Source organism: Cnephaeus nilssonii (genome assembly GCF_951640355.1).
Source record: "Cnephaeus nilssonii genome assembly, chromosome: 19".
NCBI lineage: Eukaryota > Metazoa > Chordata > Mammalia > Chiroptera > Vespertilionidae > Cnephaeus > Cnephaeus nilssonii.
This window is the reverse complement of record NC_137090.1, coordinates 18,635,068-18,652,876: the sequence shown is the minus strand read 5'-3', so window position 1 is coordinate 18,652,876 and position 17,809 is coordinate 18,635,068. Positions and strand designations below refer to the sequence as shown.

Genomic DNA, 17,809 nt, shown 5'->3' with positions numbered 1-17,809 from the left:
ATGGTCTGTTCGATGCTTCTATCACCTTACAATTGGAAAGGGGAGAAGATCAAAGACCAAGAGGTTTCCTTGCCGTAGACTAAGAGTAATTGCTGGGACAAGATGTCAGATTAACTATATGTCAACATATGGTAGGCTCTGAGTGGACAGAATAGCAGACCTGCATGGCCATGGCCATGACTCAGTGGGAGACATGGAGTTGGAAGAGATGTCCCCCTCCTCCCCATTTCGTTTATTTTATTATTACCGTACTTTTTAATCATTACCCAAGGACTTGTTTATTGGTTTTTAGAGAGAGAGAAAGAGAGAGGGAAGGAGGAAGGGAGGGAGGGAGGGAGGAAGGGAGGAAGAGAGAGGGAGGAGAGAGAGAGAGATCAGTTGCCTACCATCCATGCCCTGAGCAGGTATCAAACCCACGTGGATATGTGCCCTGACTGGAAATCAAACCTGCAAACTTTTTGGTGTAATGGGAGGACACTCCAACCAACCGAACCACCTGGCTGGGGTCCCCTCCTCCTAATTTTAAAGAACCCACATGCCCACCACAGCCCTTCCTTATCCACCTTAGGGCCACATACACTCCTGAGGGACACGGAGGTGTTTACAGTAATTCTACATGGGTCCGGGGCATTTTGTTGAGAATTAATGAGAAAACTACCACCGGGGGGGCGGGGGTGTGTGTGTGAGAAATGAGACCATTTAACCCAGGTCTCCATCTCCTATGTAGCATGTTCTCCATCAGGTTCACAGTACAGAGAACCATCCAAGCAGGACTCCGGCCAATGTGAATGCAGCAGAAACCCAGTAACTGGCCCCCTGAGATCCCTAACTTAATTCAGACTTGAAGGGGAAACTCAGGCTTAAAGGCAAATACCTATGTGGTCTTGGAGTCAAGGGTGGATAAAGGATTAGGACTGGCCCCAAGGGACCCAGGAAGTGACTCGTAGAAGTGACTGACGACCCCCTCCTCACCAACATGTTCAGGGGGATGGATGCTTCCAGACTGACTGAAGCATAGATCAATGACCATGACTGTCACTTCCAAATACCGGGACACTGAGACTCTCTGAATATTATCACTGAAAGGCAACTTAAGATCATGCTTTCAACCACCTCCTTTGACAGATGAAAAGGCAGAGCTTAGTCACATTCACAGAGACACAAAGTAGCCTGGTTGTTGTTGGGGCTGAGGAGAGAAGGGGGTGTTGTTTAGTGGGGATGAAGTTTCAGTTTGGGAAGACGAAAAACTTGTGGGGATGGATGGTGGTGATGGTTGTCCAATATTGTGAATGGATTTAATGCCCCTGAAATGTACACTTAAAAGTGATTAAAATGGCAATTGGGAGGTATACAGTACCACAATTAAAATAAATAAATAAGCCCAGCCGGTGTGGCTCAGTGGATTGAGTATCAATCATGCACCAAGAGGCCACCGGTTCAATTCTGGTCAGGGCACGTGCCCAGGTGTCGGGTTCCATCCCCAGTAGGGGGCGGGCAGGAGGCAACCGATCAATGATGTTCCCTCTCACATCGATGTTTCTATCTCTCCCTCTCTCTTTCCCTCTCTCTAAAAATCAATGAAAACATATTTCTAAGTAAATATATAAGTAAGTAAGTAAATAACTAAATAAAGCTGAGCTTAGAGACTAAAGCCAAGGTCACAAAGACCTGTGCCTCCCACAGCCTACGAAAACACTTCTCAGTTAGGACACTTCTCAGCCAGGTCCTACTCAGAGCCCTGCCCTGGGGCTACTCCTCGGAGGCAGGCCTGCCCTGTGCCCTGTCGCTTATCTAGAAGAGCAGTTTGCTTTTGTATCACTCAGGGGAAAACGGGGTTTAAGAGCCAGAACTACGCCCTGTGAGCCAGTTCCCGAAATAGCCAGTCCTGAAGTGCTGCCCGTTGGAAGACGCTGGGGAACTGAGAAATTAAGGTGGGGGAGAATAAAAAATTAAGAAGGAAAGGTCAGATAAGACTCAGCTCTGCCCTCAGCCTGCTCACGGACCTATCCAGAGACCAATTCCCCCACCAGGGTCTTTGTTTTATTGTGGTTCTCACACACACACACACACACACACACACACACACACACACTCGGTTATCTCTGCTGTCCACCCTGAGCCATCCCTCCAGGATCAATGAGGGTAAGAAAGACCCTACCCCTTCACACAAGAAGCAGAGCAGAGCTCAGAGTTGACACAATCAAGGGAACAGGGGTGGGGAACCTTTTTTCTGCCAAGGGCCATTTGGATATTTATAACATCATTCTCAGGCCATACAAAATTATCAAGTTAAAAATTAGCCTGCTATATTTGATCAAACAATTAATTAACTCACCCCTAAGGCCTTGGCAGGGCCAGACCAAATGATTTCTCGAGCTGGACGTTCCCCACCCCTGATCTAGAAGACGGTTCTAAAAGTGTGGTCCCTAGACCACCAGCAGCAGCAGCTGTGGGAATTGGTTGGAAATGCCAATTCTCAGCCCCACTCCACGCCTACTGAGTGGGAAATGCAGGAGGTGGTGCCAAGCCACCTGTGTTTAAACAAACCGGGAGACCCCCGTCCTACATCCGAGCCCACGCCCCGCATTTCACTGAGACCGAGGTCCAGAGAGGTTCCATGGCTCACTCAGAGTCACCCAGACCAGACCAGACCAGGCTGTTACCCTTAGCTCCTGAATTAGAGAGAGTGAAATCCTCTAATTAAGCTGTTGATAATGTGGAAACCAAACAAACAAACAAAAAAGCAGGAAAATGTAGAAGCTCATAGTCAATCGGTGGCAACACAGAGAGGATGTGTGAAGGCTCTGAGCCAGGCTCCCTGCCTTCGAGTCCCTGCTCGGCCACTGCTGGCCTTGGCACCAGGACGAGTTATTTAATGCCGGGCCCATTTCCTCATCGGTAGAGCAGGAGAAATACAGAGCCTCCATCGGCCCTATGGTGATTTTGAGAATTAAGTGAGCATCTGACAGTAAGAGGAAGAGAAAGAAAAGAGGAATCAACCAAGGCCTCTTGATGCAGCAGCCGAGCGGGAAACGCTCAGAAACAGGAAGTGCCTTGGCTTCCAGGACGGGAACCAAGCCCAACTGACCCCTGGTGGCCCAGATGGGAGCTCCCTGGCCTGGGAGTCGGGAGACGGCTTTGGTCTCACCCTGGCCACTGGGGTTCCAGTTCCTCTTGTGTTTTCCAGCTAAAACAGACTGAATGCTCCCTCTAGGGCAGAGATAATACACTGACTGCATGCGTGGGGTGGGTAATTAGCACCATCTCCCCTGATCCTGTCTCATCCCCCTTTCTCATTGAATTCCATCTCCATTTCACAGTTGAAGAAATTCAGCCTCAAAGATGTTAGGCATCTCGGTCAAAGGGTCAAAGTCACACAGCTGGTAAGAGGCAGGAGAGGTTGATGACTCCCAACAAAACAGGGCCCTTCACTGTCTTGAATCCCTCCCTACAGGGTTCCTGCGGTGCCTGCGGTCCATTCCATCCCAAGGCCAGAGGGAGCAGTCCCATTCCCACAGCCTGGCACTGAGGACTCCGGCATCTAGAACCAGCCTGGGGGCCCCGAGGGAACCCACTTGAGCAGCTGCCTCAAAGCAGATGCAGGAAACCAGAACACACCTCCCCGAGATACGCCACTTTGGCACAACAGTTATTTTGAGCTGGAAGCAGAGAATCAGCGGATGCACAAAGAAGCCAACTGGGAGCTTCTCTTATCGGGAGTAAAAGCAGAAACTTCTGAGACCTAAGAACTGCCATGAATCCCCTGTCCCAGGAAGTTTTATGGTCATGAAGACAAGGAAAAGTTGGTGCCGAGGTGGACATCCGCAAATAAGCCTGACACCCCAGGAGTGTCCCCCATATATTTACCTTCCCACAGCTCTCTACCCTGGGACCCCTTTTCCTCTGTTTCGTCACTTCTCTGTGAATTTATTATTCTTGGTTAACATGCTAAATGAGCCACAAATTTTAATCACTCCACCGAGTCACTTATCACTGCTTGTTTTCCTCTTGTTAATCTGTCTTTTTTCAGCAGGGCCCCTAACAACAGCCCTTGGGAATCCACACTGGGCGTGGCCTTCCGCAGCTGGAAGGGGCCTCCAGAGGTAGCCTTAGGTGACTGCAGACCCCAAGGCCTTATCCCTGCAGCCTGCCCGCCTGCCAGCTTCCCTTCCAAAGACAGCGCTGCTCAGGGATCAGGAGCGTGGAGCCTGGCTCTGGGCTGGACCAGTTCTCAGGGACTTGCTTGCTGTGTGACCTCGGGCAAGTATTTTAACCTCTCTGTGCCTCAGTATCCTCATCTGTAAAATGGGATCTACTGTGAGGATTGAAAGAGATCATGTAACATAGACCACTTGGCACAAAAGCTCAGTAAATGTGAGCTTTTGCAGAACCAAAACAACTACCATGAGGAAAGCAGAAGAGACATTTTTGCAGTTACTAAATAGGACCAACCTTGAACCCTAACTGACCTTTAGCTTTCTGTTACATGGACAAACAGAGAGAAGAACAGAGAAAGCCAGTTTATTTCCAAATTTACATTTTACTAGCTCTGAATATATTGAAAATGCAAAATCAGGTACTTAAGCCAAAAATTCCCCAGCAAATGGTTTTAAAAAATTATTTAGTGTTGAGTCCCACAAGGGGCTGAGTTTCTGCTCCAGGCATGAAATAACGTTAAAAAAAAAAATTACTTAAGGAGTGATTCCTATTTCAGAGAAAAAGTAGTCTCTTCAGGTAAGACAGTTACCTGTCTTCTCAAATGTTGTCAGCATCAGAAACATCTGGGAACATGTTAGAGTTCAGATTCTGGTGACTGTGATTCTGTGGGTCGGGCTGGGCCCGGGACCATGGCTGCTTCCGGCCTGTGGACCACACTTGCATTAGCCGGGCTTTACCGAGTCTTCCAGCCCTTTTTAAGAATTCCCTTCCAAAGAATTCATTTAAACAGAGGTCTGTTGTTCAAAGGAAGATGTCCCTCGAGCAACTGTCTCCCCCAGGATGCTTATGCCTTTTAGGTTGCAATTTATTTTCAGAACTTAAAAGTAATCTCTGTAGATTTCATTTCTGCAGAATGGAATGCAATAATTATACCAAAAAATGAGATGGTTGGGAGCATCCTGGTTCCATGCCTGCCAGGCACTGCACTCGGTCTGGGGGAAGCTCTTCACCAGCAAGCGGGGAGGTGGGAGTGGAAGGGGGTCTAGGCAGAGGCTAAGGGAATGGAGCAGATCCGACTCCCTCCCCCAAGGTCCGCATGCTCCCAGGAAGGCTGAAGCCACTGACCATCTTCAAAGCAAAGTGCCGACTCTGTCTAAGACCTTCTTGGGAGAGAGGGGGCTCTGCACTAGGTCCCCATGGGGAGCAGGTGAGGCTCTCTGCCTGGCACCCGCCCTGCTTCTCGGGGTCACAGGAGAGCTCTGCGGAGTGTCCTGTGAGCACACAATGTTGCCAGCACCCACTCCCGTCCAACTCGCCCAGCAGCTGGGCGCCTGTTTGCCTGGTGAGAGTCAACTCTATGTAAGAGGTGGCACCCCTTCTAGACCTCCTTTGCTCCCTCTTTTGCCTGCCCACTCCCAGGACCTCATGGATGATGCTGGGGGCAGTGCCCGCCAGGCTGGGGGGTCAGGGCCCCTCACTCACCGGGGTTAGCTTTCCGGATCTCACTGTACACTGTCTCCGTGCCTTTCCTTCCCCGACCTGGAAAGGGACCAGGCACAGGTCAATAGCTGCCTCTGAGAACCAGGGCGGCCCACTACTGAAGCAGGAAAATATCTGAGGCTCCCCAGGCAAGGCTGCACCCTGCTACCCCAGCCCACGAATGCCATCTTCAGGAGCGCCTGCAGACCCCCTCACCACTAAGTCCGGGCCACTTCCCAGCTTTCGAAGACCTGGTCTAACCAGTGTCACTCAGCTGCAAGTATGAGGTTAATAGGTCACCTTGGGAACCCTGGACCGGAGGGGCCTGCAGCCTCTGACTCGGGGGCGGGGGGGGGGGGGGGGCGCTCCTCCCTGTTTCCCTGCCACTGTGTCCCGTGTCCAGCTGCATTGTTCCCCAGGAGGCTTGGCTACAGCTTCCCAATCGCCTGAGGTCCAGGTTACAGCCTGAGTGTCATCTGTGCCTAAGGATTAGCTGGGACGGAGACCATTTACACATCTAGGCAGCTGGGCTGCTCAGTTTCACAGGCCCACACCTGGGCCTCACTGCAGCTGCTGTTTGCCTTTGTCTGGGGTGGGCCCTGGCTTTGGTGATTTTTTAAGCGCTGCCAGGGGGTCCCAATATGAGACTGGGTTGAGATCCTCTGGTCTGGGCTATTTTGAAACAGCAGGCAAGATGGGCCACCCCGGGTGTGGATTCCACCCAGAGGAGACGCAAGGGTTTGGGAGACCAAGAGCACCCGTTCGGCCATCTGTTTATGTAAATGCACTGCCTGTATATACACACATGTACACACACTCCTAGTGCATCTACACGCATTGTCCACACACACATAGTATGCACATACAGGCCTACACACCCGTGCGTACACTCACACACACACCCACAAACCCTCAGGAAACAGGATGGCACCCAGCTGCGTCCCTGGCTCCTCGCACCTGCACCAGCACCAGGAAGCCTCAGTGTAGAAAGGCATCTGATGCCATGTGGCCAGCACGCTCCCTCTGCACATTGGGCAACGGAGCCCCCGGCAGGGTGAGACCTTCCTGCTGCCACAGCCAGTGCCATGTAGATGTTTCCTTCCTCAGTGGCAGATGACCTGGGCATGCCCATGGGCTCTAACTGCACCAAGATACCCTCAACTCACCCTGTTCCAGGGACCACCCCCCCCTTGCCCCTGATCTTACACAAATTCCTCCACTACCTGCATGGCCCTTTCTCTTTGCTCTATTCCTCCTCATCCTCTCAGCCCCAGGACAAGCTTTGCTCCATACTGGGAGCACACACCCTCACACACCTATATACTCCCTCACACACTCACCCCGTCCTGTGCCCCCGGCAGTCACAGAGGCCCCGGTGCCTCACAGCACTCTGGGGACACTTGCCCACGACACGCTGACATTCTTTGTCCCCATGACTGCCTCCCCTGGTGGCCCCGGAGCTCCTCCAGGGCAGCGCCTGCGGTCCTGTGCACCTCCCAACCCCAGCACCTGCAGGGCTACCTGGAGGCACCTGGAAAGGTTTGATGTGACAGCGAAGGCACCACTCAACGTCCCTGTAAGTGTCCCTATCTCAGACCCAGGGCCTTCAGGAAGGTCTTGGCACAATCAGCCCAATCCCTGAGGTTTCTGGTTTTAGGATTAAAATCCCGGTCATTCATTACACACTGAATGGTGAGGGTTCTGTGGCAGGACCCAAATGCCAGAGACAGCCTGGGGGGTGGTTCAGATCCCCAGGGCTGAACTTGAGGCACTGGGGGTTGCCAGGGCCTTGAAGAAGGCGACTCCCCTGTGGCAGGGAACGGGAGCTGGAACTCAGTAGAGCGGCTGAGTTACCAGGCACCTCCCTAAGAGGACAGCAGAGAGGCCCACGCCACTCGCCCCCTGTGACACACAGATTTGGGGGTGTAAAGGGAAGCTCCAGGGGTCCACCTCATCCCTAGGGGACTCTCTGCTCAACGTCAGGCCTGGCCAGTCCCTCGCTCAGTGTGATCCTAACAGCTCCTGTGTGCCGGGCACCGCAGAAGAGGAAACGGTGAACTGGACCAGCTTTCAGGAGCCGCAGGCTACGGGGTGATGGATGTGCAAACAGCGCTGTAGGACCCTGCGTCCAGGCGCACCAGGTCGCTGCCAGCTCATCCTCTGACCCAGCCCCCCATGGAAGTGGAGGAGGGGCAGGGGGCCCTGGTGGCCAAGCCTGGGGTCCTGGACACCCTGTGAACTCCACTGCCCCGGGTGCATAGGGGTGGCCTCTCTGGTTACCTTGGGGACACTATCACCCTCTGAACCCTAAGTCACGCTCAACTCCCTTTCACCTCCTAATGGCTTGCCAGCCTGGGCAGCAGGGTGGCTGCCTCTTCTTGGTGCCCCGGTGGTTTCTCCTGTGCCCTCCTGGTTCTGCCCGGCTCAGTGGTGGGCGGGAGCTTGCAGCTCATCACTCCCCTCCCCTCGCTGCTGCCAGCAGCTGCCTGCTAATGACTAAACCAGCCAGCAGGCTGTTTGTCTCTGCTGTCAGAGAGATTTCCAGATGGGGCTTTATTTTGGCTTGTTTTTCTCTGTTAACAGAGAAAGAGATGGCTTCAACCTCCTGGGGTTTTCCCAGCAATTAGGCTCAGAGCAAACAGGCAGCAAACCGGGCTTTACCGAGTTCCTTCCTGCCCCTCCTCCACCCTCAAGGGACACTTGGTCAGCTGCCAGGCAGGGTTAGAAGTGCCCTCTTGTTGTAATCCTCCTGTCTTCTATAGCCCAAGTCCCCTGAAGAGGAAGTAAGCTGCTACCCACAGACCGAGCCCAGGATGCCCAGCGATGGAGGGGCTCAGGCTGGACCAGGGAAGGCTGCAGGGAGTCCCCGCACGGTCCCATCTGCCACAGCCCTCCCAGACTCAGTTCTGAGCACGAGACCCCTGTGCTGCCTCCTCTTGGGCACCTGGAATTTAACCCAACTGAACCAGTGGACACCACGGGCACATTCCTCCCAATCTCAGACATCACAGCCATCCATGAAGGAATTTTGTCTCCCCCATCCTGGCTGTGAAATTTTTCATCCAGTGTTGTGATCTGTCTGCAGAATATATCTGGCATCCATCCATTGCCAGCACTTTGGCTCCGCGCTCATCCCCTCTTGTCTACTGATAATATTCTTGTTCCCCGTCACATCCGCCCTCCACACCAGCCACAGGGGTTGCCTTTTAAAGAAGGAAGTTGGAACCTGCCACTTCCCTGCTTAAAGGCTTCCAAATCCGCTGAGACTAGAATGCAAAGAGGACCTTGGAGGCCCCGTCCCGTCTGCCCAGCTCCATCTGCCTCCTCTCTCTGCAGATCCTTAAGTGAGCCAAGCGCTGGGCCGCCTTCACGCTGCCCTTCTCATTTCCTGGGTCCTTCCTCCTCTGGGCGGGGCCCCCTTCTTTGTGCCCCTTCAGGCTGCAGCTTAAATGCCACCCCTCAAACAGACCTCCAGGGACCACACACGCTGGAATAGGCATCACCTTTCACGCCTTCTCATTGTACCCCTTCTCTTCCTTCTGAGCACCTGCCATAACCTGATAGGATTTATTCTTTGGTTCCTTGTTTTCTTGGCTCCCTCGGAGGCTCTACCTCTGTGGGAGGTACCTTTGCTGCTGGGGCATGATGGGCCCTTAATTTATTAACTCAGCAAGTGAATCATTTTACAATGAAATAAAGAGGAAGAGAACTTCAGGCCGGCCGTGGCCCCCACCCCGCCCAGGTCCAGTCTGGACTTAGAAGTGGGATGCGCAGGTGGGCCACACCAACTCTAGGGGCCATTCTCACTGCAGGCTATGGGAACGGTGGCCAGTTATGCAGCTCACAGCCTAAGGCTGTACGGGACGGTGTTACCTGGAAGGCTCTCTGCACACACCTGCTGACATGTACTGGGAACCTAAGTGAGGAAAGAAGGAAGGAACCCAAAACGCCTCCCAGATCCTGAGCAAGAGGTGAGGAGAGACGCCATCACCATGTGGCTCTGGCTAAACCTATGCAGGCCTGTCCTGGAAAACAGCCCCAGGCCTGCCTGGCTGAGTGGACACTGCCTGGCCTCAGCCTCGACAGCGAGGGGCAATAGCCCTGCGAGCTTCCCAGCCGCTGAGATGGATGTTCTAGTGTTTGCTGGGCACCGGCCCACTCCTGGCCAGTCTCCCCAGCACAGAACGGGAGCCAGGGACTTCCAGGCCAGCCTGCCCCTGAGGGAACCACACACATAAAACCAAAACCAGAGCCACTAATTTACACAGGAAGGGATTCTGTGCTTTCAAAAGCCTTTTCCCAAGTGTTCCTTTAAATAGCAAAGCACCCACTACCTTCAAACATGCATTTCATTTACACAGCTCTGTCTGCAAGCAACTTTTTTAAGGAGGATGCTGGGTTTGGGCCAGGGGGTGTACCTCTGGAAGAAAGCTCAAAGATCCAGGGGTGAGGCTGATCTCAAAAAGTCTCAGAAAACACATTTCTTAGGACTTAGTAAATTGCTCAATAAAACATATCCATTATTCGTAGTATGCTAAATAATAATTGATGAAATTTTACACCTCAAAGCCAGGGCGGGGTCATTGCTCCTGCCTTAGGCATGTTCAGCAGGTCTGTCTGCTGACTACCTCCCTTCTTGAGCGACTGAGGGCTACTAGTCCCTTGTCCCTGGGTCCCAGCCCACCTTACCCTAGGAGAGAGCAAAGTGTGGGGAATCACTCAAGTGATGGCGTTTACCTTCATGAGGCTCAAGGGAGTTCACTTCCACTTCTGTGTACTCCACGTCCAAGGTCAGAGGCTCTGCCCAAAGGAAACACAGCACCCTACGGTTAGACAGAATCCCCTTGGGGGCCTCGGGTGGCACTAGAGATTTCCATTCAAATGATTAAAGTATTCCGGATTTTGAGGGAAAGGCAGCATAGGTGTATCTCCATTCTAAGTGGGAGAGAAATCTCAGGCAGGGGAAGGCAGTGTTAATGGGACACTCCCTGGAACATGGAGGGGCCCTCCTGCCTGGGTCCCTGGTGTTTCTGCAGTGGGAGGGTTAGTAAAAGCTCAATAGCCCGGCCGGTGTGGCTCAATGGTTGAGCATTAACCTATAAACCAGGAGGTCACGGTTCCATTCCCAGTCAGGGCACATGCCTGGGTTGCGGGCTTCATCCCCCCTGTGGGGAGTGCAGGAGGCAGCTGATCAATGATTCTCTCTCATCATTGATGTTTCTATCTCTCTCACCTCTCTTTTCCTCTCTAAAATCAATAAAACTATATTAAAATTTTAAAAAGCTCAATAGATAACTACATGCCTTACCATCACCCTTTTTTACCAGCCCCTTAACACACTTCTCCCAGCTTCTCTGAGATAGAATTGACATATAACGTAAGTTGAAGGTGTCCAACCTGATGATTTGCAGTGATGCTATTAAAAAACAAATAAAATTTAAAAAAACACCTCCTGCTCTACTCTCCAAGAGAAAGGAGATTCTCCTACCTTATTCAGTAGTCCATTCTGATTTAGAAAGTTCTTTTTTGAGTCTAACCCAGTTCTCTCCTACCAGAATTTAGGTCACTTTCCCACTAATGACACTAGATGTGTCTTTGGAGAAAGTGTCCGTTTTACTTATCAGCCGCTGACGGTCATTAAAAGAGGTGGGGAAATACCCACCCACACGTATTAACAGTTTTAGTTCTTTTCCTAGGTGTCTTTTTTCACGTAAAGGTTTCTAATTTTTTTTAAAAACCCACTGCATTAAATAATTACCTTTCTTTTCTTTTACTGGGTTCATTTCATGGTTTCCAATATCTTCATTGTAACCTAGTTTGAAAAATAAGAATTAGGGTGGGTGGCAGTGGAAATTCTAGTTTTCTATACATAACTTTTTTTTCCCCTCCTCCCCCCCCTTCTCCCTCCCCCAGCACTGTCTCTGGGTTCTGGATCCCCTCCTGGTCTCCCTGTGGCCCCAGCCAATCCACTGTGTGGTCTCTCCCTAACACCCGTGGGATGGCTGCCATTCCATGGGAGGGACACTTCTGCTTGTGAATGGTTTAAGATTCCGAATTGTTCACTCTGAGCAAGTTCATGAGAAATGAAACTTAATTGCAGAAGGGACGGCTCTGTAACCACAACCAGGAAGGACACTAGGACGCTAACCTCCTCCAGCAGGAGAAGGGGACCCATGAGAAAAGGTTTAAAAGGCAGTGCCTCCAGGCCACCACCTCAGTAGGCAAACAAATGTTTGATCTTTTTAATCAGGTTGATCTTTATTTTTTTAATCGCTATTGTTGACCGTATTACATATGTCCCCTTTTTTCCCCATTGACTCCCCTCTAGCCCGCCCCTGCCAGGTTGTTCTTTATTAAAAACAATTCTTCAGAATGTTATAAATAAACAAGTGGCCTGGTGCACAAATTTGTGCACATTGAAAGGAAATTAATTAGAATATTTTAATATCGCTATTCGCCCTTTCTCTATAATAGAAGTGTCAACCAAATTCATGATCGACAATGACAGATGGAAACACACACGTGCGATTGGTGCCAGCAAGAGCTTTATATGTATTGTGAATGTGCGAGCCAACTTAGCCTTTTATATATATAGAATAAACTTGCTTAATTAGACCTGCTTTCTGATTTAGCTAAACTTTTTTCAGCCCAGTGAAGCACCCCAACTTCTCTTTCAGGTAATTATCAGAAACACAGCAGTAAATATCAACACAAAGCAGATTATTATTGTAGATCACACAGGGAGAACAAAGGGTAAAATATTTAACTGCAGCAGTGTTTGACTATATTCTGCACAGTGAGAAAACCTGAAGTGATTTTCAAGGTCCACCATTTCTTACTTCTTTTCAGTCCAGTCAAGTTTCTAAGCTTTCTAAATCTCTGTTTTCTGGCTAATGAAAAGAAAATAGGATTCCACCAAATCTCGTATTTACCTACTCCAGGACTTCTGTGAGGATCAAATGAGATGAGGCACGGGAAAACACTTCACAGACATTTGGTTAAAGTGTAAAATGTTTCCACCTGGCTTAAAGCAAGTCGTGTTCCTGGGCTGAAGAAACTGCAAGGAGGCTAGTCGCTAGGGAGAGGAAGCCGGGCATTGCTACATGACATCATTACCCGGACGGACACTTAGCATATTAGGCTTTTATATATATATATATATATATATATATATATATATATATATATATATGTATATATATATATATATATATATATATATATATATATATATAATTCCTGATGAACACAAGGCTTCTCATTATATATTTGAACTAATTGCTATTGTGATTACCAACATATATTTATAAACTGAAATAATCCATGGAGAGATAACCCAAGAATTGGACTGTTTCTTGCATTTTGGAAATTCTGGGGGAAATTCTGTTTTAATATGTCTATATCAACATTTCATTTAAAGTATCTCAGTATTTCTGTTTAGATAATACAATAGCCAGCAGAATCCACCTTCTACCACAAAAAGGTATTTTCTCTATAGCACTGGATTCCTTTTTGCCAAATAGTCACTAAAGTTTTCTGAATGTAGTTTCTTAAGTAATTTATTTGCTCTTTTCTCTTTACTGGAGCATTACTTTTGTTACTATAAATGTTTTATTTCACTTTTAAAAGGTTTATGATTTATTACTAAAAGAATTGCTGGATTCTTAAAATGTATCTCTCAAGTATGCCTTGTAAAAGGCATATCCTGAAATTTTCTTATTTACATATTTATTTTTATTCTCTTTACATTTTTTAAATTTGTTTTTTTCTTTCTTCCTTTCTTTTTCTGTTGTACTTTTCTTCTGAACTTTTTCTTATTTTGTGGGATACTGTTACTGACTTAAAAAGAACATGGGCATCCTACTCCCGAACCTGCTGAAAAAGAAAAAAAACTGCACCAAATCTGGCCCAGGACAAAACTTCCTGTGCGATGTAATTACAGTCCCCTCTTGATCGATTTTCTCTTGGACTTAAAGGGATTAAGAACTCCTCGGATTGGCTACCCACCCGACTGCGCTGATGCAAGCTTGCAATAAGGCTCATAACCAGGAAGCCCTATGTTGTTGCATTCTTTTTTAAAATTCCTCTACTAACAGAGAAATACTTCAATTAGTTTCCTGTTGTGTCAAGTGTGAGATGAAAATGTCTTGTGCTTGTAATAATTCCATCTGAGAAGATGTTTTATCAATGCCTCAAGTTGCTCTCTGGTCTCTCTTACAAGGGGAGGGTGATTACGCTCTGACAATGTCCAAAGTCTTTGACGATGAGCCAGGATGGGAATTCACAGCATTACCATTATTGTCCACCTTTCATTCCTGGGATGTTTAGAAGGTGGTGAAATTAGAGTAAAATGTTCTGCCTTTCTGTTCTGTTTTGCTTATCAGCTCACCATCCAATGGCTGATTAGGTTAAACTGTCCTGCCTGAGGGTGGGGCTTCCCTAGGAACTTATCCCCACCACCTGCTCCTGAGAGGGGGGAGCAAGTTGGGAAACCTCTTAGCAACTGCAGGAAACCGTGACTGTACCGTAAGGTCTGTTGGCTTCGGAACTGGATCCTGACATCTTCTCATTGTTGGAGGTCAGAAGCGGTGCTGCCGGCCTTAAAAGGAAATTTGAAAAGGAAAAGAATATACAACTTTTTTGGCTCTAATGTCAAACCAACAAAATAATCAAAGAAAGATCATGAGAAAACCAGGAAGAGATTTTCGAAGCGAGGCCAACTTTACTCTCTCGTTTGGAAAACTGACTTTTTCTTTCAGTCAGATTATTTAACAAGCACTTTTTGCTGTTAAGATGAGTGTCGGGGCCAATGGGTACAGTAACAACAGGAGTCCTTCCCTAAGTGAGCCCCAAACCCCTGAATCCCTCATTCTGTGCTAAAAAGCCATTGTTTGCTTGTTTTTGTTCTCTTTATAAAATTTTCTTCTTTGGTACCCATGCTTTTGGATTTTGAATCTCAAGAACAGTAAAAATAGTACAACTGCTTTTTATATATATATAGGCCAACTGTATTTTTTTGCAAAGTAGGTACATTTTAAAAATTCTATTTACTACCATTGTAATTTCATAAGGGAAAGGGGATTTCACACGTAATAGTGTAGGAAGGACGTGACCTCAGAATAAAGCTATTTCTTCACAGGAAAGGACAGTTGGCAATCTTTCACTGGGACACACACACACACACACACACACACACACTCACCCCTATACTACTCACACCCTTGTTATTCAGAGTTTCCCAAGAACCACTGAACGCTTCCTAATGACCAGACTCTCCCTACAGACAAGTCTGTCCGTGCCCACAGAGCAGCCGCCTCTTTCCCGGACACACACTGACCTGGACATCTCCACGGGCATCTGCTTGGCTTTAAAAGAGAAAGAGAAAAACCATAGTCAGTAAAAAGTGCCCATGTCTATAACAGATAGGAACCCTCATTTCAACCACACCTGACTTTCTTGAAGATTGGTTAACCATAAAAAGAGAACAGGAAGCCAAATATATTTCCACTTTTAAAAAAAGAAAAGAAAAAACAAACCAAAGCAGGCCTTCTCTCACATTTATTCTGAGCGATTTCACATCATTTCATCCAAAAATATGATTTTGTTGTGTTAGCCAGGAGCCGTTTTCTTTAGTGGAACAAGGTAGAGATGAAGACAATGATACCAGGAACCAGATTAGCCAGATAAAAAGGCAACTTTTTAAAAAATATATGTGGGTGTTTTTTCTAATTGATTTCAGAGAGAAGAAAAGAGGAGAGATAGAAACATCAATGATGAGAGAGAATCATTGAGTGGCTGCCTCCTGCACGCCCCCTACTGGGGATCGAGCCCGCAACCCAGGCATGTGCCCTGGCTGGGAATCGAACCTCAATCTCCTGGTTCCTGAGTCAATGCTCAACCACTGAGCCATACGGGCCAGGCAAAAGGCAACTTCTTGATTCAAGACAGTTCCAAAGAGTAAAGGCTACATTAATCCCTGTGCTTTGAATTCCAAGCTGGCCTGAGAACGAGTCTGTCCTCTAATTTTGTCTGTTCTGCGATGGCCCAGTCCCCTTAGAAGGGGTTTGTTCTGGAACCTGTCTTTTCAGAGGGATTTCCTGTTCTAGAAAAAAAAACAGGGCCCCTTATTATCTAATCTGCCCCCACCCTTCCCAAGCAGCAGCACCAAGCCTCCAACAAAAACCGCCTTATCCCACACAAATCTTGGCAGAATATACTGGCGCTGGGCCCTTTCCTTGAGTCCAGGCTAACTGTCTGTGATGCCAGAGTATCGACAGGTGGTCCAGGCTTCCCTTCCAGGTTCCATGTGTGGCTAACCTCAAGCACAGGGTAGAAATCACGGCACAACAGACAGATTAACTGGGGGGCATTCAGTGTATGTGGGGTGTCTCCATAACACTCACACCCCACTCTACCAACTGCAGGACTAAATGTGGCCAAACCCACAGAGATGGCTTCTTCTGACCATAGATGGGACTTTTCCCGAATTCATTTTTTCTGGGTTGCCCAACTAGGAAAGCAACCACGTTCCTTTATGCCTAGCGAAATCCAGGGGCAGTAAAAGCGCCACGCCCACCGAAGCCAAGATCTTTGGTTATCAAGGTGACACCCCAAGGAGATGTAACTGTGGTCAGTTACATCTCCTGAGCTCCCGCTGGGGCAGAGCACAGCCGCCCATAAAGCTACATGAAGCCCCTCACATCCATGGCGGTTTCCTGGCGAGGGCAACCTGTCAGAAGGCAATGAAGAAACTGTGCTCACCCTTGGCTTTCTTCCAAAAATAGTATCTGGCCCCAACTGCCAAGATGGCAATTATCACGGCGATGACAACCACTGCAATAACTCCTTTCTTCCAGGGGGCAAGAAAGACTGGAAATAAGAAAAATTAAATTAGTTTTTTTTCTTCTCTGCCAGCAAGAAACAATATTAGCCTTAAGCAACAAATAAGACTGATTTGTAGCTCCTGTAATCGCATCTTATACCAAGCATCTACCTCTGAGGGATTCTGTGTTCAGAGTTGGTGCAGAAATGGTTGTTCTTGCTACAGAGTCAGCTATCGTCTTAAAGAACTAGAGGACTAACGTAGACGCCTTTCTGGGTCTGTTTGGTCTTCCTCCTTCTCTAGGAAACCCCCCTCTCTATTCACATAGGTGGGCTCCTCTAACCATCTCTGTTCTGCATGACCCAATCCCCACGGCCATAGGTGGGCTCATGGGTAGATGTTTAACCCAAGGTGGGCCATTTGCTATCTCTCCACCAAGAATTTGGAATTACAACTGTGTGAAATACTTCCAATTTCTTGTAATACTTCCAATTCCTCTTTTATATTTAATTTGAGTTGGTTTCTGTCACTTACGACCAAAGACCTTGGAGGACATTGGTTTCGTTGCCTTCAGTAACAAGCACTAAACCCCACCCACTTCCTCTTACAAATGGTGAGTTCGCTGGCCTCACCCTTGGTGGCCACATTCCATCTCACTGTTGAGACCAGTGACTCACCTCTGACAGTCAATAAGTTGCTTTGGGGGATGTTTTTGGCAGCGTTGGCTCTGTTGGAGGCCGTGCAGTAATACTGTCCCCCCTGCTCCATGCCAGCCTGTGCCTTGTACCAAATGGCCTGGGTTTCATTCGAGGTGGTTACACGGAAGGGTCTGACATCCTCTTCTCTGTAAAACTTGTAGGTGATTGGACCAGATGCTTTGTTCACGAAGCATCGAAGCACAAGATCTGCCCCAGATTCCACTTGTTTATTATTCAGGATAGCGAGCTTGACCTCAACCACCGGAGCTGAAAAGCAGGAAAAGGATTAGCACTGAGAAAAGACAGGAGGTTGGGGATTGAGGGGTGAAGATCATGACACAGCTACTGCTCATGGCTAGCCTCCATCTACGCCGTGACTCAGACTTGGATTTTTGTCTCTCCTCTTAGCCCACATTCTTCAGTTCCTCCCCTAATTAGTCCAGCAGGGCAGCAACAGATGCCTCCTGTCCTCATGTGTTGATTAAACACAAGATGCTTCACTTACCACCTCAAGGATTACTGACCATTCAGCTTGACTATACCCATTACCTAATGTGTTCTGTGGAGGTCTATTCTGCATGAGTCTGTGCGTGTGCACCAGTGTGAGTATGTGTGTGTGTGAGTGTGTGGTTTCTTTGCTTACAAAGATACA

At 48.4% G+C, this 17,809-nt stretch overlaps 1 protein-coding gene across 10 annotated transcripts in view; it reads right to left on the bottom strand.

The window, feature by feature from the left end:
• Positions 1 to 17,809, bottom strand: part of PECAM1 (platelet and endothelial cell adhesion molecule 1) — a 68,850-nt gene that overhangs the window by 9,822 nt on the left and 41,219 nt on the right. For 6 of the 10 annotated variants that reach the window (XM_079796870.1, XM_079796871.1, XM_079796869.1 and 3 more), the window contains 8 exons: positions 17,137 to 17,424; positions 16,399 to 16,506; positions 14,975 to 15,002; positions 14,163 to 14,236; positions 11,396 to 11,449; positions 10,375 to 10,437; positions 5,641 to 5,697; positions 4,748 to 4,862 (listed from right to left, as the gene is read on the bottom strand). In XM_079796870.1, the coding sequence (XP_079652996.1) occupies positions 4,756 to 4,862; positions 5,641 to 5,697; positions 10,375 to 10,437; positions 11,396 to 11,449; positions 14,163 to 14,236; positions 14,975 to 15,002; positions 16,399 to 16,506; positions 17,137 to 17,424 (779 nt within the window). In that variant the 3' untranslated portion in view covers positions 4,748 to 4,755. The remainder of the gene's footprint in view (positions 1 to 4,747; positions 4,863 to 5,640; positions 5,698 to 10,374; positions 10,438 to 11,395; positions 11,450 to 14,162; positions 14,237 to 14,974; positions 15,003 to 16,398; positions 16,507 to 17,136; positions 17,425 to 17,809) is intronic. The other 4 variants (XM_079796874.1, XM_079796875.1, XM_079796876.1 and 1 more) reach the window with 2 other exon arrangements.